The 25,422-nt window shown below is 45.9% G+C and overlaps 1 protein-coding gene across 1 annotated transcript in view; it reads left to right on the top strand.

The window, feature by feature from the left end:
* KPNA1 (karyopherin subunit alpha 1) overlaps positions 1–25,116 on the top strand; it is a 37,964-nt gene extending 12,848 nt beyond the window's left edge. Inside the window, exons 2-14 of the mRNA XM_066599299.1 lie at positions 8,733–8,866; positions 12,082–12,189; positions 14,444–14,543; positions 17,467–17,561; positions 17,648–17,779; positions 17,982–18,070; positions 19,229–19,328; positions 19,862–20,025; positions 20,171–20,249; positions 20,916–21,041; positions 21,639–21,766; positions 22,163–22,341; positions 23,615–25,116. Coding sequence (XP_066455396.1) covers positions 8,738–8,866; positions 12,082–12,189; positions 14,444–14,543; positions 17,467–17,561; positions 17,648–17,779; positions 17,982–18,070; positions 19,229–19,328; positions 19,862–20,025; positions 20,171–20,249; positions 20,916–21,041; positions 21,639–21,766; positions 22,163–22,341; positions 23,615–23,802 — 1,617 coding nt within the window. The 5' untranslated portion in view covers positions 8,733–8,737 and the 3' untranslated portion in view covers positions 23,803–25,116. The remainder of the gene's footprint in view (positions 1–8,732; positions 8,867–12,081; positions 12,190–14,443; positions 14,544–17,466; positions 17,562–17,647; positions 17,780–17,981; positions 18,071–19,228; positions 19,329–19,861; positions 20,026–20,170; positions 20,250–20,915; positions 21,042–21,638; positions 21,767–22,162; positions 22,342–23,614) is intronic.
* Positions 25,117–25,422: the final 306 nt, after the last annotated feature.

Below are 25,422 nucleotides of genomic sequence, written 5' to 3' on the forward strand. Positions count from 1 at the left end.
TAGGGGGCAGTATTATAGTAGTTGTATTCTTGTACATAGGGGACAGTATTATAGTAGTTGTATTCTTGTACATAGGGGGCAGTATTATAGTAGTTGTATTCTTGTACATAGGGGGCAGTATTATAGTAGTTGTATTCTTGTACATAGGGGGCAGTATTCTAGTAGTTGTATTCTTGTACATAGGGGGCAGTATTCTAGTAGTTGTATTCTTGTACATAGGGGGCAGTATTCTAGTAGTTGTATTCTTGTGCATAGGGGGCAGTATTATAGTAGTTGTATTCTTGTACATAGGGGGCAGTATTATAGTAGTTGTCTTCTTGTACATAGGGGGCAGTATTATAGTAGTTGTATTCTTGTACATAGGGGGCAGTATTCTGGTAGTTGTATTCTTGTACATAGGGGGCTGTATTATAGTAGTTGTATTCTTGTACATAGGGGGCAGTATTATAGTAGTTGTATTCTTGTACATAGGGGGCAGTATTCTAGTAGTGATATTCATGTACAAATGAGGCAGTATTATAGTAGTTATATTCTTGTACATAGGGGGCAGTATTATAGTAGTTATATTCTTGTACATAGGGGGCAGTATTATAGTAGTTATATTTTTGTACATAGGGGGCAGTATTATAGTAGTTATATTCCTGTACATAGGGGCAGTATTATAGTAGTTATATTCTTGTACATAGGAGCAGTATTATGGTAGTTATATTCTTGTACATAGGAGCAGTATTATAGTAGTTATATTCTTGTGTATACGGGGCAGTATTATAGTAGTTATATTCTTGTACATAGGAGCAGTATTATAGTAGATATATTCTTGTACATAGGAGCAGTATAATAGCAGTTATATTCTTGTACATAGGGGGCAATATTATAGTACTTATATTCTTGTACATAGGGGAGAGTATTATAGTAGTTATATTCTTGTACATAGGGGGCAGTATTATAGTAGTGATATTCTTGTACATAGGAGGCAGTATTCTAGTAGTTATATTCTTGTACATAGGGAGCAGTATTATAGGAGTTATATTCTTGTACATAGGAGGCAGTATTATAGGAGTTATATTCTTGTACATAGGGGGCAGTATTTTAGTAGTTATATTCTTGTACATAGGGGGCAGTATTCTAGTAGTGATATTCTTGTACATAGGGGGCAGTATTCTAGTAGTTATATTCTTGTACATAGGGGGCAGTATTCTAGTAGTTATATTCTTGTACATAGGGGGCAGTATTCTAGTAGTTATATTCTTGTACATAGGGAGCAGTATTATAGGAGTTATATTCTTGTACATAGGGGGAAGTATTATAGTAGTTATATTCTTGTACATAGGAGGCAGTATTATAGTAGTTATGTTCTTGTACATAGGGGGCAGTATTATAGTAGTTATGTTCTTGTACATAGGAGCCAGTATTATAGTAGTTATATTCAGGTACATAGGAGGCAGTATTATAGTAGTTATATTCTTGTACATAGGGGGCAGTATTATAGTAGTTATATTCTTGTACATAGGGGGCAGTATTACAGTAGTTATATTCTTGTACGTAGGGGGGCAGTATTATAGTAGTTATATTCTTGTGAATAGGGGGCAGTATTATAGTAATGTTCCTGTACATAGGGGGCAGTATTATAGTAGGTATATTCTTGTACGTAGGGGGGCATGAGTAGTAATATTTTCAGCCCGTTAGTATATAGCTGGATGTGACGGCGTTGCGTGTATACTGAGTGTATTCCTCGGTGGGGTTTGGCTCTGCTCTCTGTAATCTGCTCATTATCTGGATGTCCTCTAGTTTATCTCCTGTAGTTTGATGGTCTCTGATGGAAAGCTGTTGCCTCCTGAATCCATTAAAGTTAGTTGATATCTGGTGAATGGGGTAAACCCTCCCCTGGTCCGGATGGCACGGAGGAGCGTGGCCGCACATCCTGGCCATACCGTAACAGTATGCGGGCGCCAAGGCCTCGCTGTCTCTGCAGCCCTTCATGGAGGGTGAGATCTGTGTAAATCCTGTAATCCCGGAGCCTCCTCCATCTGTCACGGCTCCAGCACTGATGTCACCGCTGAGTCATTCACCGTATATCAGTAATGACGGGCGTCCTCCTCGTGTGACAGCAGATCAGTCATCGTCCCCATGGGATCCTGGTATTTGTGCTCTACGTCTCATGCTTTTTGGATCCGCTCCATCATGAATCGGCTATGTCTGTCTGTTGGAGTCTGAAGTTGTCTGAAATCCACCTCCTGTCTCAGAGGCTCCAGCTGCAGCTCCATCCTTCCTCTGTGCTTTACACTGCAGCTCTGCTTGTTCTGTATATCTGCAAGCTCTGGGGGTAGTCTGACACTTTATTCGTGAGTCAGGACATCAGAGAAAAAGTGGCTATGAATAGCTGAATCCAGGATATAATATAATAAAGTTGCGCCGCGTCTGCGGCGGGATCTATCATTAAACCATTCATCACAGGGCATATATGGGCCGTGCACAGGTAATAATACGAGGGCAGCTGGTATGCCAGGGCAGGGCCCGCTGCCACTAAACATAATTGGCAATCAGTGTTTGCAGGAAACCAAACCCAGTGTATACAGTAATTTCACTCGCAGAAACTGTGAACTGGTCATTATTACAAACCTGATTTGGACCGGCTGTGTAAACTTCTGTGGAGTTTTGTAGAGAGCGCCCTCTAGTGGTGACATCTAGTAGATGGCATTTTTACATGATTTTGATTCCTGTAATTCTCGCATTTCGGTTATGGATACCCGCGGGCAGACCGGGACTCTGACTTATGTTACTGAGACGTATATGTGATTGTAATATGCTCGTGTGTCCCGGGCCTTAACCCCTTGAGTGGCACTCCCGGAAATTTTCCGGGACGAGCTCCACTGCTCATAGTGACATAGCCCGGAAGATTTCCGGGCTATGTATCACTATGGGAGCTGCAGAGCACAATGCCACAAGCTGTGACAGTGTGCTCTGCCTGCACAGACCCACACAGAGCAGTACAAGGGCTTTGAAAAACCAGCAGAAGATATTGCCGATATGTCGGCAACCTCCTGCTTTGTTTACAGGTTGCCATAGAGACCATCGGCTTGTCAGAAGCAAGCCGATGGTTTCTGTGGCAGGGAGAGCTTAATGCTTGGCTGTCAGAGGACAGCTAGGTACCAGCTCTTACAGCAGAGATCAGAGAAAACCTCCGATCTCTGCTGTGTTAACCCTTTACATGCTGCAGTCTATGTGACTGCAGCATGTAAAGGGCTGTCATTGCAGCATGTAAAGGGCTGTCACCATCAGACCCCCGGAATGTGATCAGGGGTCCTGATGGGTCCCTGTGGAAGTCCCCTAAAGGGACAAAAAAAAAAATAAAAAAAAAAATAAAATAATAAAAACACTTGTCTCCCTTTACTTTGTAAAAAATCAAAAATACAATCACACATGTGGTATCCATGCGTCGTAATGACCCAGAGAAGGAAGTTAATACATTATTTAACCCCTTAATGACATGGCCCCTTTTTTTCTTTTTTCCCCATTTCTTTTTTTCCTCCCTCCTGTTTAAAAAAATCACAACTTGTCCCGCAAAAAACAAGCCCTTATATGGCCATGTCAATGGAAAAATGAAAAAGTTATGGCTCTTGAGACGCAACTGCAAAATTAGTTGAAATTCAATGATTAGACCATTTTAAAAAACCTGCCCTGGTGGGCACGACAGGGTGGTAGGAAACCTGCCACTCAAGGGGTTAAGGGAAAGTCGGTCCGGTCCATTCAGCATCTCCAAGTTATTATTACAGATAATGGGCCAATAGCAGATGAATGTGTTTTTTTTTTAACCCTTTGACCACCTTAGACGTGGGGTCTGTAGCGGGTCATGTGGATGGTCTCATATAAAGGGACAAGCATCCCTATGTGATAAGACCAGCAGATAGTCGCTCTGCTATCCATTAGTTAGGTCTAACCTCAGCCTCTGCTGTCAGTCCCGGTCTGTCCACAATGTGACGAGCGCATGACAGCTACAGTACACAGCGATATGAAGGATGAGATGTCAGCTGACGGAAGCGCAAGAATAATCTGTAGGCCGTGTTCACACGGGGCGGATTTGCCACAGATTTTCAATGCAGACCCTCCGCCCGAAATCTGCGGCATTCTCAAGTCGAAAAATTCATACAAAATCCGTACGGAAATTGACCTGCGAAGGGGATTCGGGAGCTGCAGCGCGTCCGTTTTCGCCTCGGCTACTTTGCGGATTTTGACCATTAGACTTCAGTGGAGAGGCCGGAATCTTCAGTTAGTTCCACCAAATCTGTAACAGTCGCTGCACATGTTGTGTGTTCAACCGTAGACCTTCCACACAGATAGGCTGCGTTCCCACGGGACGGAAATCTCGCCTAATGTCCGCAGCGGGACCATTCGGAAATTTAGCTAAATTACCGCAGTAGAAAGGCAGCTTAAAAACCCGCGTTTGAAGCATCTTGTCCGCCAGTATCCCGCTGTGGGAATCTCTCCAGAGAGAGAAGCGATTCCGCAGCGGAAACGACGATACAATTGACATTCGCGGATTTGAATTCCATGCCACATGTCAGTTTCCGCGCAGCTCGCCCGCAGCATGTGGATGAGAGTTTTGCCAATCTCGTTGACTTTGCTGCTTAGCCTCGGACTTTGCATGCAGAACGTCTGAACGGAAATTCCTCGGCAATTCGGCCCCGTGTGAACCCAGCCATAACCCTCTGCAAAATATAGCAACCATAACCGTGTCTGTGAAAAGCAGGTTTAACCCTCGCGAGGCGACGCTCACACTGGCGTTTGTAAAAACCTATTTCAGCACTCAGAACAGCGTCTTTAAACCCGTTTGATGGGGGTTTTAATGCACCCCGTCATTACAATGGGGGATGTGGTGCGTCAAAAATGCGCTGAACTCAAGAGCATACAGCGTGCGCTTCAGAATCGCTTCGCTTAAACACTCATCAAAGGGGCCATTAGGGCGCGTTCACACATCGCTGATCCACTGCAGATTTTACACATAATGAATTCAAATTGCAGGAGTGAAATCTGCTGCAGAGCCGCGCCAAAATCCGGTACAAAATCTGCAGCAAATCAGCGTGGCGTGAACGCACCCTTAGGCTGGGTTCACACGGGGTAGATTTGCCGTGGAAATGCCGTGCGGAATTTTGCCGCGGCAAATCCGCATGCGGCCGCTAATCCCGGGATTAGCCAGCTATGTGGACGAGATTTCTCAGAAATCTTGTCCACACGGAACAGCAAATCCGCTGCAGCTAAGCCGGCAGAAACCGCTGCTGCGGCGCCGATTTGCCGACCGCAGCATGTCTTTTTTTTTTTTTCCCGCTGTGGCCGCGCTCTCCTCTATGGGAGCGCCGGCCGCAGCGGCAGCGCAAGCGGCCGGGCCGCTTCAAAGCCGCCGGGCCGCTTCAAAGCCGTCGTGGGATTTCCCAGCGGAAATCTTGCGTTTTTTCGCTGCGGCCAAACCGCGAGCATTCCGATGAGAATCTGCCCTGTGAGAACCCAGCCTTAGGATATGTCCACGTGCAGCGGAAAATCCAACGTGCATTCGGGTGCGTTCACACCTCGCTGATTTCCTGCAGATTTCACTCCTGCAATTTGAATTCAAGTGGAAGTGTAAAATCTGCTGCAGATCTGTAACAATGTCCGTAGCAAATCAGTGCTGTGTGCAACAGTGGCCCCGGCTCCTGCAGCCCCCGCTCACCTCACTGAGGGCTATTGGCGCCGCGCTGCAGCGCTCAGCTGTTGCCGTAGTTATGAGCTGGTTGGCTGGTGACTAGAGCAGCGGTTTCCCATCTGGACTATGAAAGGTCAGGATGGGTATACCCCGATTTAACCCTTCCCGAAGATGTGAGGTCTACAGCAAGCGAGCAGCATTTTTGCGCCCAAACCCGCCGCAATAGCCATACGCTTTGTCATGGATCCACAATCTAACATGCCTTTATCACTGGTTGCTCTAACGCCCCCTGCTGGCCGTCCATTTGGTCTGCTGGATATTTCATATATATTTCTATAATAATTAAAAATCTTTTATCTTTATTATGTTAAATGCTGATTTCTGACTTCCCGGGGTTTTATTAAAGGGGACACCATCCACAAATGGCAGCGCGCCGGCTGAGCAAACCAAGCCAGAAGAAAGTGCAGATCCGCAGCGCCACCTTGTGTCCTCATTTTACACCCTTGGAGGCGGCACTAGACGGGGCGACCGGCTGTTCATTTGGGGGTGACTTTATTTGGGCCTTTCAGATTCATGTTGGCTTTGTTGAATTTACAAACAATTGAGTTGCCAACAATCACAAAGAAGAGACTTGTACGTTACGTCGGAGGAGTCGCCCTCATATCCCCCGTGTTGCGGCCACCGAGGGTCTCTTCTTGGTCTTCTGGGCTTCTCTATGTAAAGCTAAATCCGCTTTGGCCAAGTTCACACTTGGTAGTTATATGGGATAAGACTGGAGAACAAAGGAAGAGCAACAACTGTAAACTGAGCCTTGTTTTAACCCTTTAGTGACTAAGCCCATATATATATGGCACTTGGTGCCGGGCTTTAAACCCATGCTATAGTAAATTTACAGCACAGGTTTAAAGCTCTTGCCCATGCAATCTAGCAGGAACAGGTCTGGTGCTGTACTGACAGCTGAGCACCTACTGTAACAGCCGGGGGCAGAGAAACTTCTGTTCCCAACTATTTTACCCCTTCCATGCCACAATCAATAGCGATCACTGTATGGAAGCAGGAGACAGTGGAGGAGGCTCACCTTATCATCCATCGGCACCCTGCAATGTGATTGTGAGGTGCTGATGGGTTACAATGGCAGCAGGAGGCCTGACATCTCAGCTATCAGACCTGCGTCTGGAAGAGTCTGATTGGCTGAGAGCATATGCATAGTATACTGCATTACAGAAGTAATGCAGTGTATTATGCTAGTGATCACACAATCACATCTTCATGTCCCCTTGAGGGACTAAAAAAAGTGTCAAAAGAAAGTTTGATAAGGTTTATTAAAAAAATCCACTGTAAATTAAAAAACAAAAATTTACTTCATAAAACAGTTTAAAAAAAAAATATATATATAAAGGATAGGACCGCTCTTGTAACGGCACGAACATCTAAAATATTTTGTTATTTGGTGAACGACGTTAAAAAAAAAAAAAAAAAAAAAAAGCAGAATCGCTATTTGTCATCCATTTGCCTTGCAATAAAAAGCTATTAAATAGTCCAATGTAACCCAAAGTGGTAGCAATGAAAAGTACAGCTCCTTGCATGGCTCTGTGGGAGGATGAATAATGTTGGGGGTCTTGGAATGCGGCGATGCAAATTCGTTTTTTATTTCTATAAGAAATTTTTGTTTTAAAAACTAGAAATGTGGTCACTTGTATTAACCTGCAAAATGAAGGAAAAAGGTCATTTATTGCGCACAGGGAACACTAAAAAAAACTACAATAACAAACTACTATTGTAGGGTTGCTGTTTTTTTGCTAATCCTACCTCCTAAAAAGCAGAACAAGAAAACGAGCAAAAAGTTCATCTTAGATCAAAATGCTACCAATAAAATTTACAGATTGTCCCACGGATCTTTTGACAAAAATTAAAATGTAATGCGGCGACAAAAAAAAACATTTGGTTTTATTCTCCAAGTGTTTTTTAGTACAATAACACGTTAATCATAGTAACTAGAGATGAGTGAGTAGTGCCTTAGCCGATTATCTCTCCGCTAGTCTCTAAAGATTCGGGGGGTGGGGGGGAGAGAGGGAGAGAAAGATCTCCCTGACGCTCCCCGCCGGCCCCCAAATCTTTAGAGACGAGCGGGGAGATACTCAGCTAAGGCACTACTCACTCATCTCTAGTAGTAACCTTTATTTGTATTGCAACACCTTATTCCGCAGCGCTATCGAGGCCCAAAGGGAACACGAACAATGCGAAAACTACAGAAATTACAGAAAAGTTACACATGGTATTCAATTATTTGGAAACAAGGGGGGTGGGGGGGGGGGGGATACAGAAGGTATCGGGGCAGCGGCGGAGCAATGTTGAACACTAAAAGAACAGAATTCCATGCGGACTCCAACACTCCTCCCCATAACAGTGACTACGTTTGTATACAGAGTATCTTTTATGAAGACGAGTGCCGGCGTCCTCGCAGGTCTTGTTCCTTTATGGTGATTATGGACTCTCCAGCACCAAGTTAAGACCCCAGCTGGTATTTGTGATGAGCTGGACCTGTAATCCAACTTTGTTAAAGGGGTTGTGCCAGGATCCTACCACGCGGTTCGCTCTCCAGTTCAATGGAGCTGATGGAAATACCCGCGCACTTGCCACTCGGCTATCTCCACTGTCTCGTTGAAAGTGATTGGAGCGTCCGCACGCTCGTGAGACCACCGCTGCGTTCAGTCTCCTCCCCACTGCAGGGGGTGCAGTCAGCCCATAGTGAGGGGTACACAGGGGGGCCTCCTGTTCTCTGGATCGTTGGGGGTCTCTGTGGTATGATCCCACTGATTAGCAAGTTGTCACCTATCCTAGGGCATAACTCGTCATCCTGTCAAAACCCCTTTTAAAGGGAGACTCAAATGAAAGCTAGCGCTTCCTCTGGGGTCTCTTACCCGCTGCTTCTTCTGGCCTCTTACATAATAATATATGTGATGATCTGCTGGGGTTGTTACAGCGGCGGCGCACGTCTGCAGGGGGGGACCGGCTACAACAGAACGGTGAATTATTGTGGTTTTCTTCTTGATTTCAGTAACCATGACGAGCTCAGGAAAGGAAAACTCGCGGCTCAAGAGCTACAAGAACAAATCTCTGAACCCAGATGAGATGCGGCGAAGGCGAGAGGAGGAGGGGCTACAGCTGCGCAAACAGAAAAGAGAAGAGCAGGTGAGTGGCGGGGGATAGCCCAGGAGTCGGGGGGCCGGGCGGTTTCTGGGTTGTGAAAACTGGAAGATTCTGTTCCAACGTTTTAGAGCTAAAAGGATATTCACACCTCGGCCATATGTGGTTGCGATGAGATCTCCTCTCTGCGCCGGGCAATCAGGAGTATGGAAACGCCAAGCGCAGATGTGCTACACTATCGCTCTATGGCAGTTACGGAAATGATGTAAGACAGCCCGCTCGGCTCCTTCTATAGCATCAGCCCACCCCTGGTGACCACATACAGCCGGGCTAGGTGTGGGTCATGGGATATCCTGTGGATACGCCTTTAAAGTCCAGATGGTGATACCCCTTTAAGGGATTGTCCATAAGTAAAGTCACTGTAGAATACGGAGTTCTGTAAGCTGTGCGGTTTATGTTCTTGACGCTACGAGTGATTGGGGAGATTCCTGTTTCACTTCCAAAGGATCAGAAAGTGATAAAGATCTGATACGTCTCGTAGGTAATGGTTTGTTACAATGTATCAGTGTAGGTAAAATCACACTGCGATCAATGGATGAATAAAAGGGGAATTCCCCCTTAAAGGGAACCTGTGAGCGCCATAAACTTAGTTATGGTGTTCACAGGGCAGGTCCTGAGGAGTCTGGCGCCTCGTTCACCCCCTGTAGGTTGGCGCGCCGACAGTCTAGCGGACTCGTTTCCTGCGCCCTCCCCTTGTTCTCTATGGGAGTGCGTGAACGCAGCATGCAGAGATTAGTCCGCTGCACTGTCCACGCGACGACTTTCACGGGTGACGGATCGGGGCGCCTGACTCCTCAGGACCTGCCCTGTAAGCACTATAACTTGGTTTATGGCGCTCATTGGTGCTGACGGGTTCCCATTAAAAGACAAGAAGTGACTTTCAGAAGTCGCAGCTAAGTGGATAGTTTTGTGACCTGCATTGGTTCTAGTATAATGCCGCGTCCATCACTATTGTCTATGAGCGGACACTGTCCCCTTTGCATCGTCTCTTGTCCCCTCATCGGACAGGTGGACATTGCAGGAAGCGGGGTCTCTGATAAACACGTCCGGTCCCGGGGACTGTTTACACTGTTGGGAATGCCTGGTGCGGGGGCCGACAGTCCTGCAGAGCCTCGGGTATCAGCGTGTGCGGGGTCCGGCTGCTGCTGTCAGTCACTGACCAGTAGGGCTTGGGGGAAGGGACCGGACGTCTCGCATGTTAACCACTGACTTCTCTTGTATTAGTGATCGGGTTTGACTTGTTTATCAGATGTGAATATTCCCTATAGATGGTAACTATGGGGACTCCTACGAAGGTCCCAGACAGAAGGGTCCTGGTACTCTTAAAGGAACTTTCCCAAACTTATCTGGGTGCTTCCAAGCAAATTTGCTAAAATTGTTGACTTTTCACACCTATGGTCTCTAACCTGTGCCTCTCCGGCTACACTTCCCATGCTCGCGTGGCTGGCGGGGTGCGCTGCAAGGTGGAACTTTACATCAATGGCTTTATTCAAATGCATGCCACGTCAGCAGCAGAAATTGAGTCCGAATGCCCGTCTACAGTGTCGGGACCCTTTGGTTATGTTTGCAAAATCATCTGAATGGAAGTATGTCCGCAGCATATGCGTGGATTTCTAAAAGTCCCATTGGCCCCTTAACCTTAAAGGGCGTACATGTACGGTGTCCAGGTGCGGGGTTTGTATAGTGCGGAATCCGGAATCAATCCTGCCCCATACACGGTGAGTGCTAGCTGTCTTTGACAGCTTACACCCGCGATCAACGTTTGACTGTTAACCGTTTAAATGCCCCATTCAGTGGTCCAGAACTGCTTCCCCGCAATGAGATTGTGAGGTGCCTTCAGTTGACATGGCAACCCAGGGCCTTCTAAAGGCTCCCATAGTGATCTCCCATCAAGACTGCCTGTCAGAATACAGTGTAATGCAATACTATAGTATTGCATCAGACTGTATGAGCGATTAAACAATTACAATAAAACCACATTTTTTTTTCAGTCCTCAACTTGCAAAAAATGAAAGTTATTAAAAGTTTAACCCCCCCCTCCTTTCCCATAGGTATAATAGCAAAAATAAAAAAAAAACCTTTGGTATTGCCGCATCCATATAGGTGCAATCTATCAAAATAATGTATCATTTATCCCAAACGGTGATTGTCATCAGGAAAAATAAATACACAATGCCGGAATTGCACTAATTTAGTCACTGTGTCTACAGGAAAAAAAAGTGATCAAAAAGTCATGTGCTCTCTACAACGGTACCAATAGAAACCACAGGATGGACTGCGAAAAACCGCGCCCTCGCATAGCAACAGTGGGAAATAAAGTCATGGCCGCAGATTTAAGATATTTTATTTTTCAAAAGCAGTAAGCAAAAAACCCTGAATTTTGTATCGTCGTCCCCATACGGAATAAAGTTATCATGTCGTTTTTGATCTAGTCGGTGTGCCGTAAAAACAATCCCTCCCCGCCCCGCCAGATGGCGAAATTGCATTTTTATTTTTTTTTTCCATTCCAGTCCACTTAGAAATTTTAAACATTTTTATGGAACATTAAGGCCTCCCTCACACAGACATTTAATTTCAATGGGACTGCCCAGACAGCCACTTGGTCCAACGCCGCAATTTTTGAGCGGTGTCTGTTCTATTTTGCTCTTTAGCGCACCTCATCAATGGTGAAGTATGCTAAACTTCACTACAAAACATCTCCTGTGAAAGAACTGGTTGGAAACCGCGGGCTTCACATTAATGCGTTTTGTAGCCCGTGCGAAAGAGGCTGTATACAGTCCAAGAACGACGCTCCCATCGCTGGCGCCGCCGTGCAGTCACTGCTGTGGTGTTGGGCTTGTGTGTCGCCACTCGTCCATGGTCAGCCGTCACATTCAGTCCCTTGTGGATGTTCTAATAGCCTATGAGACTTCCCAACGATGTGCATGATGCCTTCACGGCCCGTACCGGGCTCTGTTGTCCACGTTCAGTCAGTTTACATGGTTGCCACAAGAGTGGACTTTGAAAAGTCCAAAAGCTCCGCACTGCCCCGTACTGATTGGTTGCTTAGGTGACTCCCACCACCAGACCCCGTTTATAATGCTCACAGATCCGATTTGCTCTGGATTGTTGGGGGTCCCGATACTGTTGTCGGCATATTGTACATGTAGGCCGCTGAGCTTCACCGCCTTCAGAAACTGATCATCTGCTTTCTATTCTAGTTATTCAAAAGACGAAATGTTGCAACCGCAGAAGAAGCGGCTGAAGATGACGGCATGTTTGATGCAAACTACCATGACGCACCGACAAATAATATGGAGATGGCATCGGTAAGTGGGGGACTCGACCCTCATGGGGACTTCAGCTGTAACAAGCGGGGACATTGCCAATTGTGGGACCCTCAACAAGTCTTTGCCCAGCGCTGCTTCCAGCCGGGGTAGAGAACTGCAACCAAAGCCCTTTCAAGCGAACTCTGCGATCGGTGGATCCCTGCAGGCCAGGAGCAATCAGCTGTCAGCGTAAGTAACATTGGGACCTGTTCCTGCTGTTACTTAATATGACAGCTGATCCATCCTGTGCTGTGGGGACCCGCTAATCTTAGGGTTTTCTGCCGCGTGAGATGGATCTGAACTCCAGAATGCGGAAGCGCTACTCAGTAATGATGGCGTAGGGATTCCCTCTGCATATCAGAGCTTAACCCTTTCCAATCCACTGTCTGACGTCTAAAGACATTCTGATTGACAGCTGTACAGCTCCGACATCGGAAGACGTCCAGCAGGGTATTCTTGCTGTAGATCACTGGCCGCTCTGTTGTCGGAGGCCTCTCCAGCGTGTCACATACCACAGTACTGGCTCTAGCCAGCAGATGGCGCCATTGTATAATTGCAGAAAGAGAAAGCCCCCTAGGAAACCCTGAATCCAAAATTGGATTGCAAAGGGTTAAAGGCGTGCACAGATAATGTACATCCTCTCTGTATGGGCTAGTTCACAAGGACGTATGCGTACAACAATGCGGGTCTTCCACAGTGTTGTACACATCACAGCCCATACGTTGAGGCGGCAGAGACTGCGTACGGGCTACATATGACACTGCACATGCCTGAGAATGACGCTGTCACGGATATGCATGGTGTGATTTTATTTTATTTATTTTTTAATTATTTTTTTAATTCCCCGCTCTGAGCAGTGATGCGTATGGAAACTCTGTCCTTACACAATGCATCCATATGGACATGGACTTTGTTGTATATCAGCTCATACAGGGGGTGCGTACGATACACAAAGAAATAGAGCTGCATATCAATACGCAGTGCTCACACGCAGGTGTAAATGGAAGAATGAAACTCCATTGACTTTCACTGCTTCCATTCACCGAGTGTTACGCACGAGATATACGTGCGCATAATACGTGGTGACAATACGTCCGTGTGAATAAGCCCCATGTCTGTGACTTCGGGTCACTGCCAACAGTGATCTAATGGGCAGTTACCATTAGATCACTATTATCAGTGGTCTGTATATGGGGGCAAGAGGGAACACATAGAAAATGTGCTGCCTGCTAACCTCCCCATAGTATGGTAAATAAAAGTGTATAAAAAATGTAAAAGATACATTTATGACTACAATAAGGCTTTTGCCACTATTGTGTTGTCATATGTTATATATATATATATATATATATATATATATATATATATATATATATATATATATATATTGTATAGTATTGGCGCCCCTATGTAATGTACCGAATCTAATTCTCTAACTTCTCAATGTCGTACAAACATGAAATTTGGGATGATCATTCTTTAGGTCCTAAATAGGAAAAGTAAGTGGGTCACAACTCAATTATTCAATGCTAAGTGCAAAAGTAAGTGCACCCCTATGTAATGTAAGTTCTCGGTGTCATAAAAGCGTGAAATTTGGCGTGAGCATTCCTTAGGTTCTAAATGAGGGGAGTGGGAGGGGTAGCACATTCTGCAGAGGGACATCAGTACATGCAGTCTGAGGAGAATCTAACGCTCCTCTATGTGTATACATATTTTATTCCTCGGTTCCTCTAAACTAACCTTGACTTCATAAAATTTTCTGTGCAAACAACATGTAAACACTTATATCAAATTAATTCGGGCGAGGCCAGGCATATCAGCTAGTATAATATACATGTATGTAATGTCCTATGTTATACAATATACACGTATGTAATGTTGTTTTATATACAGGAGAATGAGGAATCAGTTTTGGGGTAAATATTAATAAAGATAGACTGCGAAACTAAAACAAATGGATCTTTAGAATGCAACAATTTAAAAGGTGAAATTTTTCTCTAGGCACGAAGGCCAAAACGCATCTGGTCATAGAGGGGTTAATGGTTTCCATGCTAATCAGTGCATCATTCACAGGATCGGACACATCATTACTGTATAGGGAGGGTCCTCTTTCCCACTCAATGCAGTGATCTTTTACATGGGGAAGACTTCCGGTGATGGATGGGGAGATCCTATACAGACTAACTCCATAATACCTCCCGTTATTTGCATTGTTTCCAACAACCCGAACCTGCAGCTCTCTTTCTTCTTGCAGAGTGGGGTGATCACATCCGACATGATAGACATGATTTTCTCCAATAATCCGGAGCAGCAGCTCGCCGCCACCCAGAAATTCCGGAAGCTTCTGTCTAAAGGTAACATCTGCGCATTCACTGGTCCACCTACACAGCAGCCCTATAATGCATCCCTAAAGTTGTAGCTTGTAGTTTAAGGGCACTTTAAGGCCTCTCTCACACGGGGCGTTTGCAAAAACGCTGCGTTTTTCAATGCTGCGTTTACAGCGTTTTCAGCTGCGCTTTCATTTCAATGGGAGACACACGGCTGAAAACAGCCAAGAATAGAACATGCAACAAAACGCAGCATTTTCAGCCCCATTGAAATGAATGGGAGCCTTGTACAGCGTTTAGCACAGGGCTGAAAACGCTGCGCTAAATGCTGTACAAAAGCGCCCCGTGTGAAGGAGGCCTCACATGTAGAGAATTTGATGAAGATTTTCTGCAGCACTATCGCAGTATTGTAACGTATATATCCAGCTCCCTTACCTCCTACAGTCTTGCTTCTTCAGAAGTAATCTGCTTAAATGATTTGTAACGTTTTTCTAATATGTCAGGAGGCGCCTGAGTTCAGTTTCTTCAGTATAGGTCCAGATGGCAGCCATTAAAGGGGCTGTGCAATAATGGCATCCCCATTTAGTATGTCCTACCCAGGCACGGAAAAGTCATAGCGGGTTCCCTTGCTCTGATTCCACCTGTCCCAGAATGGAGAGTTGCCCAATAAGAGAGGTTCTCGTTCTAGTGGACCTTCTGCCATATTATAGAATGACCATTCATATGAATGACTATGCTGTAATGCTACGTTTCCTTTGCAGTGACTGCTGCTTCCCCAGACAAAATCTGCTGCTTGTTAGGACTGCTGATAGTGGGACTCGGGGCGCCCCGCTGTCTCAGAGGGGTTGAAAAAAGGGAGGACTACAGGAACAGATAGACAAACTTTTCTTGTTTTGCAGATGAATATACTTTCTCTTCCGTTGCATTGGGGGACACGGCTTAGGACCATCGGTTTAGCTACTGCCACTAGGAGGTGGACATTAGGCCAAAAAAAGGGTTGGCTCCTCCTACCAGCTATACGCCTCCTGCAGGCACCAAGCTAGCATGTTTTAGCTTAAGGCCCTTTTACACAGATCGATTACTGTTCTTACTATGTATTACTATAATAGTTCAGTGTAAACACGGCCAACGATGAACGATAACTCGTTTGTTCATTTCATTCAAGCTTGAGAATCATTGCTGGCTCGTTCTCTAATCATTCAGTTTAAATACCAATCGTTTACTCGCTCTCATTCACTAATACAATGAATGTGAATAACTGAACGATTTGTGAGTGAACGAGCCAGCTGGCTTCATTGTCCACTTGGGGAGAGGGTCACTAAAGACCTTTCCTCGTCCTCTATGTGCCCTCGGAAATCTGCTCCCTGCCACCGGTGCGTTTTTTTTTTTCTTCGACTGCTGCCTGGCTCTTACTGTGGCGTTTACTGTGGCATTGGCGGTGCCGGGGGGGCTAGTACTGTGGCAGCGTGGTCCCCCTTACTCCTAGTGCAGCTATTGCCATAGCTGTTTTTTTTTTTTTTCTTTTTATCCTGCGGGTATCACAGGAATTGCGGTGTGGAAGCTGGCGGCCACAAACATCCGTAAAACTTCCCAGCCTCCAGGCCCTAATCAAGGCCCCTGGCTGCAGTCTGGTAGGGGCACTTCCTTTAGGGTCGGCTCATTTACCACTTTCATCCAATAGGGGGCTTCCTGTCCTTCTTCGAATCCCCTTCTTAGCGTCGGCATTCTCTGTTCTGATTGGTTCAGAACCCGCCCTCAGGTCCTGTTTGTCTTCCTGCCTGCACCAGCACATTGTTCTCTGCTGCGTGCTGGGACCAGTAGTGTGCCTGGCGAGCTCCTTGCAAATTTTTAAGTGACTCGCCAGCATTCCAGCCCTGCTTCCACAGCAGCTCAGGACCAGGTAAGTGCTTCCCTCCTCCATTGCTCCTCCTGAAGTGCCCATAGCAGCAAGCCCATATAAGAGCGCTCTACTGACTAGTACGCAGTACTTGGCACCATGTCCAACTCCAGGGCTTAAGGAATCTGATAGGGCCCAACGAGAGTTAAGCATTTCACTATAGTAGCATATTTCTATGTGGACAGTCTGAACTGTTATACCCCAACTGTCTTCATCGAGTCGGACGGCCAATCAACCATCTGCAGGCACTCTTCCCATCCAACCCCTGTCATCTACTGAAACAAGAATGGCGTTCACCGCCATCATGGACAGATTGGAGCGCACTATCCGTCAACCGCCACGAAACATGTCTGACGATGATTTTACCGCGTATGACCCACTCCTTTTTGTGATGCCCTTTTTTGTGTCAAGGTCAGAGACTTCCACTTGGAGTCGTTGATCAGTCATTTCGTCCATGGAACTGGGGGAGTCTCTGTCATCTATTGACATCAATGATGCCTATCTTAATGTCTGCATATGTCGAGCGCATCAGTGACTCTTCCGTTTTGCCATCCACTTTGATCGCTACCAATTCATTTCAATGAGTCTGATGGAAATACCCGAGCTCCTGACACTCGGCTATCTCCGCAGTCCCATTGAAAATTAATCGAGTGGCTGTGCACTTGCGTAACCGTCACTCCTTTCATTCTCCTCACTTAAAGGAGTGCAGCAAGCCTGCAGTGCGGAGGACAGGATAGGGTAGAGGATAGCTTGTAATTCTGGTACAACCCCTTTAAAGAGGTAATGTGTCCCCCCCCCCTCCCTTACCCGGCTGTGCATCTTGGCACAACCCCCTTTTAAAGCTCCTGGTTTCACTCTTCACCCGGCACTATAACAATGGCTATGTTCCCTCTACAAGCAGCGCAGCTACTCTCCTTGGTGCTAGATCTTATGTATAAACCCGTCTCCTTTAGTCATCGTCATATACTGCTCTAATTGATGACGTAATGCCTTTTCCAGGCCAGGGGTTTACCATATGGTTACAGAGTGAACCCTTCTTCTTTTTTCCTCTAGAACCTAACCCCCCGATAGATGAAGTGATTGGGACTAATGGGGTGGTCGCCAGATTCGTGGAGTTCCTGAAGAGGAAAGAGAACTGCACATTACAGGTCCGCGGAGACCCCATGTAGTATGTATTATGTATGATGTCCGGCACTGTTCACACTCATCCTGGACTCTTCATTGTCTTCTATAGTTTGAAGCAGCCTGGGTGTTAACAAACATCGCCTCGGGGAACTCCCTGCAGACCCGGATCGTCATCCAGGCGGGCGCCGTGCCCATCTTCATAGAACTGCTCAGCTCAGAGTTTGAAGATGTGCAAGAGCAGGTAATATCGTGTCCATCACTGCTGGAAGGCACTGCCTTACACCTTCTGTGCACCCTTCTAATGTGTCAAAGTCGTGTGTGTGTGTGTGTGTGTGTGTGTGTGTGTGTGTGTATATATATATATATATATATATATATATATATATATATATATATATATATATATATATATATACACATTTGTTGTACTTCTTCTCCACCAGGCGGTGTGGGCTCTGGGGAACATCGCTGGAGACAGCACTGTGTGCAGAGACTATGTGCTGGACTGTAACATCCTGCCGCCCCTCTTACAGTAAGTACGATACATCACCTTCCTATTTCTAGGGCAATGATCCACTTTTCTCTACATAGCAGGACGCTATGACAGAGAAAATCCACTTTTATTCTCTCATCAACACTGCAAGTATTGGGCGACTTCCTCAAGTGCTTTCCCTTTCTGTCCAAAGAGCTGTTCCACAGCTTTGATCGACAGCTCTAGCGGTCTCCTAGTTGGACGCTGACGCTGTCAGTCAACTATAAACCAGTTCTCGCTGGACAGAGAAGGAAAGCACTTGACGTTCATTTTCTCAATCATGGTAATACTAACCTCATGCACACCGGTGGGCTTCAGTCGTGCCCCGCTGCCCCCATATAGCACTCTTAAGCAGTTTTGCATTTTCAAAACTGCAGACAGACTGCCTTTCAAAGGAGTTTTCCAGGAGTAAACTATTGATGACCTATTCTCAGGTCATCAATATTTCATCAGCAAGGGTGCACAGCTCTGGATCCCTGCCTATCGGCTGATTGAAGTCACAGTAGTTCTCAGGTGAACCATACCAGGCAGAGCGCCGTACATTGTATAGCAGCTCATTGCTATTTGTTTAAATGTGGGACTGAGCTGGTCTCAGGCAGTGTGACTGATGTACATGACATTATAGGCCTGAGCGCTGTGGCCTGTTCTATCAGCTGATCGGTGGGGATCCGGACTGGTGAATCTACCCGATCAACTTTTGATGACCTATCTTGATTATGGGTAATCGATAGATTAGTCCCGGAAAAACTCTTTAAGTCCTTCCTATGTCCTATCCCTTATCGACTAGTTTTGCCTAGAGCTGTAGACCTGAGTAATCAGATACAGATTGTTTACTAGGGATGGGACTTCCTGACAATCACCTGAAAAAGTGAGCGTGTTGGTCAGACTGTCAGACATGGCTGTATTGTGTACTAACAGGGGAAGCAGCTTGGCAGCAATTACATAATTTCATCAAAGGCTGCCATATTAATCAGATCTTTCTAGTAATGCCTCTAGACGGAGAGTCTTTCATGATTTCATGAGTGATTGTCAATAAATCTTGTGTAGATGAGTATCCAGCCCCTCCTGATACTGGACTGAGGCTGGCGGCATCTGATGAGAGGTATTTGACTTCTGTATGTACAGTACATTTCACGTGTGTGTATATATATATTTTAGGTTACTCTCTAAACAGAATCGCCTCACGATGACCCGGAACGCTGTCTGGGCGTTGTCTAACCTGTGCCGAGGGAAGAACCCTCCTCCAGAATTTGCCAAGGTGAGAGATTTCATTAGTATGGGGATCGCTCATGATCAGTTGGAGTGCATTGATACGTCGCTGATGTGTTGCAGATTTTGTTGATTATTTTGGTGCAGATCTGCAGCAAATCAGTTTCGTAGGAACGCACCTTAAGGCACTTTTACACACAGCATCTCTCCACTGCAAAACACAGATGGAGAAATGCTGATTGCGGCTGGCACCAGGGCTTGTGAGTTCAGTAACTATGTGGAGTCCAGGCTGCAATAAGCTTTTCTCCAGCTGCGTTCTGCAGTATAGAGATGCCGCCTGTAATAACATACATTGTAAGGTCATAGGTACATCACACTTTTGGGACTCCCCTCTATGAGCAAGAACAGGGAGGTGTTGACATAGAGCCATAAGGCCTCCTTCAAACAACCATATTCTGGATGTGGATGACTTCCGCATTAAAGGGGTTGTCCGGTTACCAGACAACATAACTATAGCATTCTCAGTCATTGGTCTGGTCTGTTGGCCGGGCACTGATGCGATTGCCATCTTCTCTCCGGCAGGTCTCCCCGTGTCTGAGCGTGCTGTCTTGGCTGCTGTTTGTTAGTGACACTGATGTCCTCGCTGATGCCTGCTGGGCGCTCTCTTACCTGTCCGACGGGCCAAATGATAAAATCCAGGCGGTCATCGATGCTGGAGTGTGCAGACGATTGGTGGAGCTCTTACTGTAAGATATAGTTGATGTGATGGACGGTGCGCTGTTTGGTAACCAGTATTTGAGTATCTACCTGCCCACACAGAAGCATGACTACATATCATGGGGATAAGTGTAATCTGCTGACCAGTAAACGTGCGCTCTCCTTTCATTTTAGGCACAGCGACTATAAAGTGGTGTCACCCGCCCTGAGAGCTGTTGGGAACATCGTCACTGGAGATGACCTTCAGACGCAGGTTTGATGATTGATACCCTCAGTATTGCGTCCCTTAAAGGGGAAGTGCAGAGACTGCGCCATGCCTGTCCATGAACTGTCTGGTATTCATGTGATAGGGGGTGGAGCTGCAATACCGGACCCAACCATGGAAAGTGGATTCTTTTATATAGCTTAGTAATTGGCATGAATGTGTCTCTAGAATAAACTACGCCCAGAATAGAGGATTTCCCACTTGAGCGGGACAACATGAAATCTTGTGTAATTCATTGACTCCGGTGCTGTGAGAACAAGCAGAGTGCAGCTTTTTTTTTATACTACTGCCCAATGACAAAAAGCTATGTGAAGTCTTGGAAGCTGTTTAGGAATGGCTCCAGGTTCCATGCTGTTAGATGTGTGACACCGCCCTCTAGTGGCCTATTTTACAAACATCACGCACATGTCAGCATCTGGATGGGATTAAAGCATTTTTGATGACTATAATATTGATAGTCTGTCCTTACGATAACGTTATCATTACCAGATCAGTGGAGGTCTGACTCCCAGCAACCTCCAATCGGCTGATTGAAGGGGCTTCTTCCTGGCTCTGCAGCCCCCCGAAAATCCCTTTATTTGCCTTAATTATTTCACAAAGTAGAACTTGGGAAGAGCTTGTGATATAAAGTAAGAGGCATTTCTCTGATCGCAGGTCATCCTGAACTGTTCAGCTCTGCAGAGTTTACTCCATTTATTGAGCAGCCCCAAGGAGTCCATTAAGAAGGAGGCGTGCTGGACGATATCAAACATCACGGCCGGCAACAGAGCTCAGATCCAGGTCATTATCTTTGTGTCATTCACCATCACCTCACTGCATTCCATCCTTTCAATTCATCACTATTAAGATTCTTACTTGTTGTCCGTGAACGGGAAGAGTTTCTGCTGACAGTAAACCTATTTTGCAAATTATGAGGAATTGGGAGGCTGGTTGTTAAAGGGACATAAAGGCAAGATAACACTCCCTGTGAAAAATAGTGCCCCACAGTTAAAGGAGTTGTTTTGGACTTAAACTGTTGATGACGCATCCTCAGAATAGCTCATCAATAGCTTATTGGCAGGCCACTGCAATACAGACAACACTATCTGCTTCCAGCGCTGTCTGTACTGATGGAGAGCCTGGGAATCAGCTGATCAGTGGGGGTCCCACCCCACCAATCAACTATTGATGACCTGTCCTGGGGAGAGGTCATCAATAGCTGAAGTCCCAAAAGTTTCAGACAATCCCTTTCTTGCATTGCTGCTCATTCTTGGAATTAATAAATCTAAGGAAACAAAATGAGAACTTGCTTTAAACTAGAGACATCCAGGGGACTAACTTTCCATTGGTTAGGAGTCATCGGTTAACACTTCTCCCATGTCTTTTCTCTCTTTTCAGACTGTAATTGAAGCCGATATCTTCCCTGCTCTTATTAACATCTTGCAGACGGCTGAGTTCAGGACCCGAAAGGAAGCAGCATGGGCGATTACAAATGCCACATCTGGGGGCTCCGCGGAACAAATAAAGTAGGGCTCTACTTACTGTGCAGAGGCTTCTGAATTTACTAAATCACCTCTCAACATATAACCTATCAGTGTGTATGTAGGTAAAAGAGTGATTAATCCTCTGCTTCGGACCCCCTTGTGTTAGTCAGTGCAGACAGGCACTATATGGATATGGCCACATGTATAGTCCGAAAGAGCTTCCCTGATTGTGCACAGAGTTTGAGGAGTGTTGGGTGCAGTGGTAGATAAATACAGGATAGAAGTAATGCTTTGTGTATGGCTGTCTGGGGGGTAGTGGTAGTCATTATGTATCCGTACCTGGACATATAGTCTTAATGTGGAAGAAAGGAATCAATCTGGAGGAGCATCGTAGGATATTCCAGATTCTTCACATTCATATTTTCTTCTGCATTTCAGATACCTGGTCGATCTGGGCTGCATCAAACCACTCTGTGACCTTCTTACGGTCATGGACTCCAAGATCGTGCAGGTGGCTTTGAATGGCTTAGAAAATATTCTGCGACTGGGCGAGCAGGAATCAAAGCGGAGCGGATCAGGCATAAACCCTTACTGCGCTCTCATCGAGGAAGCTTATGGTAAGGATATGAAGGTGGAGACTCGGGTCGCATTCTGAAATATAGTTTGGCATTTACATAAGTATGCGTTACTTTGTGCTGATACTGAGTTTCATTATCTCTTACACTCCTGTCACATCCAGAGCTGCGTTTACAATTTTGCTTAAAATTCTTAATGTGGGTATGTCACCCAACAAACCGCTTTATCTTACAGATGCCCCGACCCACTAAATCCTCATATAACAATTGGTGAGCAAGTCGGGTGATGGCTCTCTTGATCCATTTGCTTTTACAATGCTGTATTGCATTGTGGGAGCTGTTTTTATTTTCTATCCTCCATCAGGAATTCTTTGAGTACCTGGTATTAAAGTGGATGTCCAGAGATTTAAACTTAGCCCAATCCTGTGGTTAGGGGTAAGTGTCTGATTGTGGTGGTCTGACCACTGGAGCCCCCACCAACCAAGAGAATGGGGTAGTATTTTCTCAGATATGAATGGTGTGGCGAGGCTGCTGCTCCCTTCATCTCCATGGGACTGCCATAGAGAATGCCAAAGAGAGTACAGACCATAGCAGTCGCATAGAGATGAATGTAGTGGCAGCGCACATGCTCAACCTCTGCACCATTTCTACAGGGGTCACAAGTACCCCCATTTTCGTGATCTGGGAGGCCCCAGCGGCCAGGCACCAGCCAATCAGACACTTATCCTCTATCCTTTGGATAGGAGATAACTTTACAGGTCTGATCACATGATGGAGTTTGCCATGGAATTTGACGCAAAATCCGTGCTGATTCCTTGGTAAATCTGCATCCTATTATACAGGGCAGATTTTTTTTCCCCGTATGTGTATTTCAAATTCGTGTGCAAAAAAAGGCATGTCACTTCTTGATGCAGATTCCATACCGTTTTGGTGTCAGGTTCTCCGCATGCAAATTTACCCATTGCCAATTTGCATAGCTACAGCAGAAATCTACAGATCAGCTGCGGATTTCGCAAAATACATGCGGAAAAATCTGTGTCTGATTCCGCCAGCTGAATACACCCTACATTTTGGGGCAACCCCTTTAAACCTGCAATGCAGCGTAGCAGAGTATACTCTGCATCCTCTGAACCAGCAGGGGACATCGGTGAGATGGAAGGTTTTTCCACCTGTAAGCTTTGGGTCGACTGGATAGCAGAAGCTGCACTTTTTAATGAAGCACTGGATGTAACTCATAAATGAAGTAGAGAATGTTTCTAGATGTACCGCTGTGGTGTCACCAGGAGAGGCGCTCTCACCTCTTGTGTCCTTTCAGGCCTAGACAAGATTGAGTTCCTGCAGAGCCACGAGAACCAGGAGATCTATCAGAAGGCCTTCGACCTGATTGAGCATTACTTCGGAACGGAGGATGAAGACAGCAGTATTGCCCCCCAAGTAGATCTCAGCCAACAGCAGTACATCTTCCAGCAGCGGGAAACTCCCATGGAGAGATTCCAACTGTAACTAGATCCACCGGGGCTCAGCATGCCACAGAGCTAGATCTCCATCATCCTCCTTCCCGATCCTCCACCATCTGTCGGCCGCGTGCGCGGTTTTATCTTCCCTTTTTACTGCCCTGTAAACCCCTCTTATTTCCTCCCCCTACCCCTCAAAATTTTCTTCAGGTTGCTCTTCCCCTTCTTTAATTTCCAGTTCTTTTAACCCCTTCTCCTCACTGTGCACTCTTTTATCTTGTTTCCTCTTTGACATTTGGCGCTGTCAGTGGAGCTAGGAGGTCTTTCTCCCGGTCCAAGCCTATGCCTATGCCATGACAGAATGGCGTCACCCTTCTGATTGCTTTAACATATCTTCATTTCACCTCCGACTTCAACTACAAGGACGCAGTGACAAAAGGAAAGACCAGACTAACCGTATACGCCTGACAATACCGACAAAGAAAGCCCTGCACCCAGGCGACTGGCGCCGGGTCGTGGGCCCTCTGATACAAGCTGCCCGGCTTCTGTCGGACCTGAAGGTCAGAGAGGAACGATGTAGAGACTTAACTGTATGAAGTCAAGATATACAGGAACAAAACTTCTGTACCAAGAATCTTCAGTGGGATCGGCCATTCACTACTGACCATCTCCATCCCCGGACAGGTGGTTCAGCTCTCACGATGATCTTCAGGCTGCCTTGACTTTTTTTTTTCTTCTTCTTCTTCATTTTGCTACTTAAACATTTTTGTGTCTCTTTCCTCTGACCCCATGAGACTGTGGACGGCTGCTGTCCTTACTCTCTCCCCAGAGACACGACGGACTTTGAAATTCTTTTGTGGAGACTTTTCTAGTGACTCTTTAAATTAAAAAACATGAAAAAAATGACAAAAAAAAAAAAGTTCCCCGTCCCTTGAAACCGACCTCCAAACACACAAACAAGTAAAGAAAAAAAAAGTGATGGGACTGAATCCTTTGCCGCACGCCATGGACGCTGCTTCAGGCTGTGACGTTCCTGAGTGAGGTCTTCGTAGGCAAAGTCGTCTCCTCCTTCCCTTCATCTGTCTGGTTTACAAAGAGAAGCCGCTGTAGGTTAGAGTATATATATATTTTTATTTTATGTTGATGCAGCAATTTTTTTTGTTGCTGTGTAAATTATTGCATTATTTTAATGTAAACATTGTTTATTTTTCCCAAGGCCATTTTAAAGGTCACAGGGTGGTGACACTATAGACATAGAGATCTATATAGAGCATTTCCCTGACTGGACGCTCCTCACGTCCGCGGGGGTCTGGTGCATTTTCTGGATTTGCCACAGTAATTAAACCATGCTCATTTCTCTCCAGTCCATACAATGATTTATATCTATGTAGACTGATGCATTAAAGCACAAACCGCGCATACTTCACCCTCGCTACGCAGCGATCACATGAGGCCGCAGAATGCAAAGCTCGGAATTAGGTTATATGCAGAGATGAGGTCTGTCCCGGGACCCCCAGCAAGGATGAGGTTAAATCTGTTGAGACATGATAAAGAGAAAGATGTTCACACGGCAGAATCCAACATGGATCTTTCAGCCTACATGCACACAGGTAAGAATCTCGTGCGTTGTGAAATGCACACAACTCGCGCAAATATGAACTCCGTTCTT

This window comes from Eleutherodactylus coqui, chromosome 4, assembly GCF_035609145.1.
Source record: "Eleutherodactylus coqui strain aEleCoq1 chromosome 4, aEleCoq1.hap1, whole genome shotgun sequence".
NCBI classification, from domain to species: domain Eukaryota; kingdom Metazoa; phylum Chordata; class Amphibia; order Anura; family Eleutherodactylidae; genus Eleutherodactylus; species Eleutherodactylus coqui.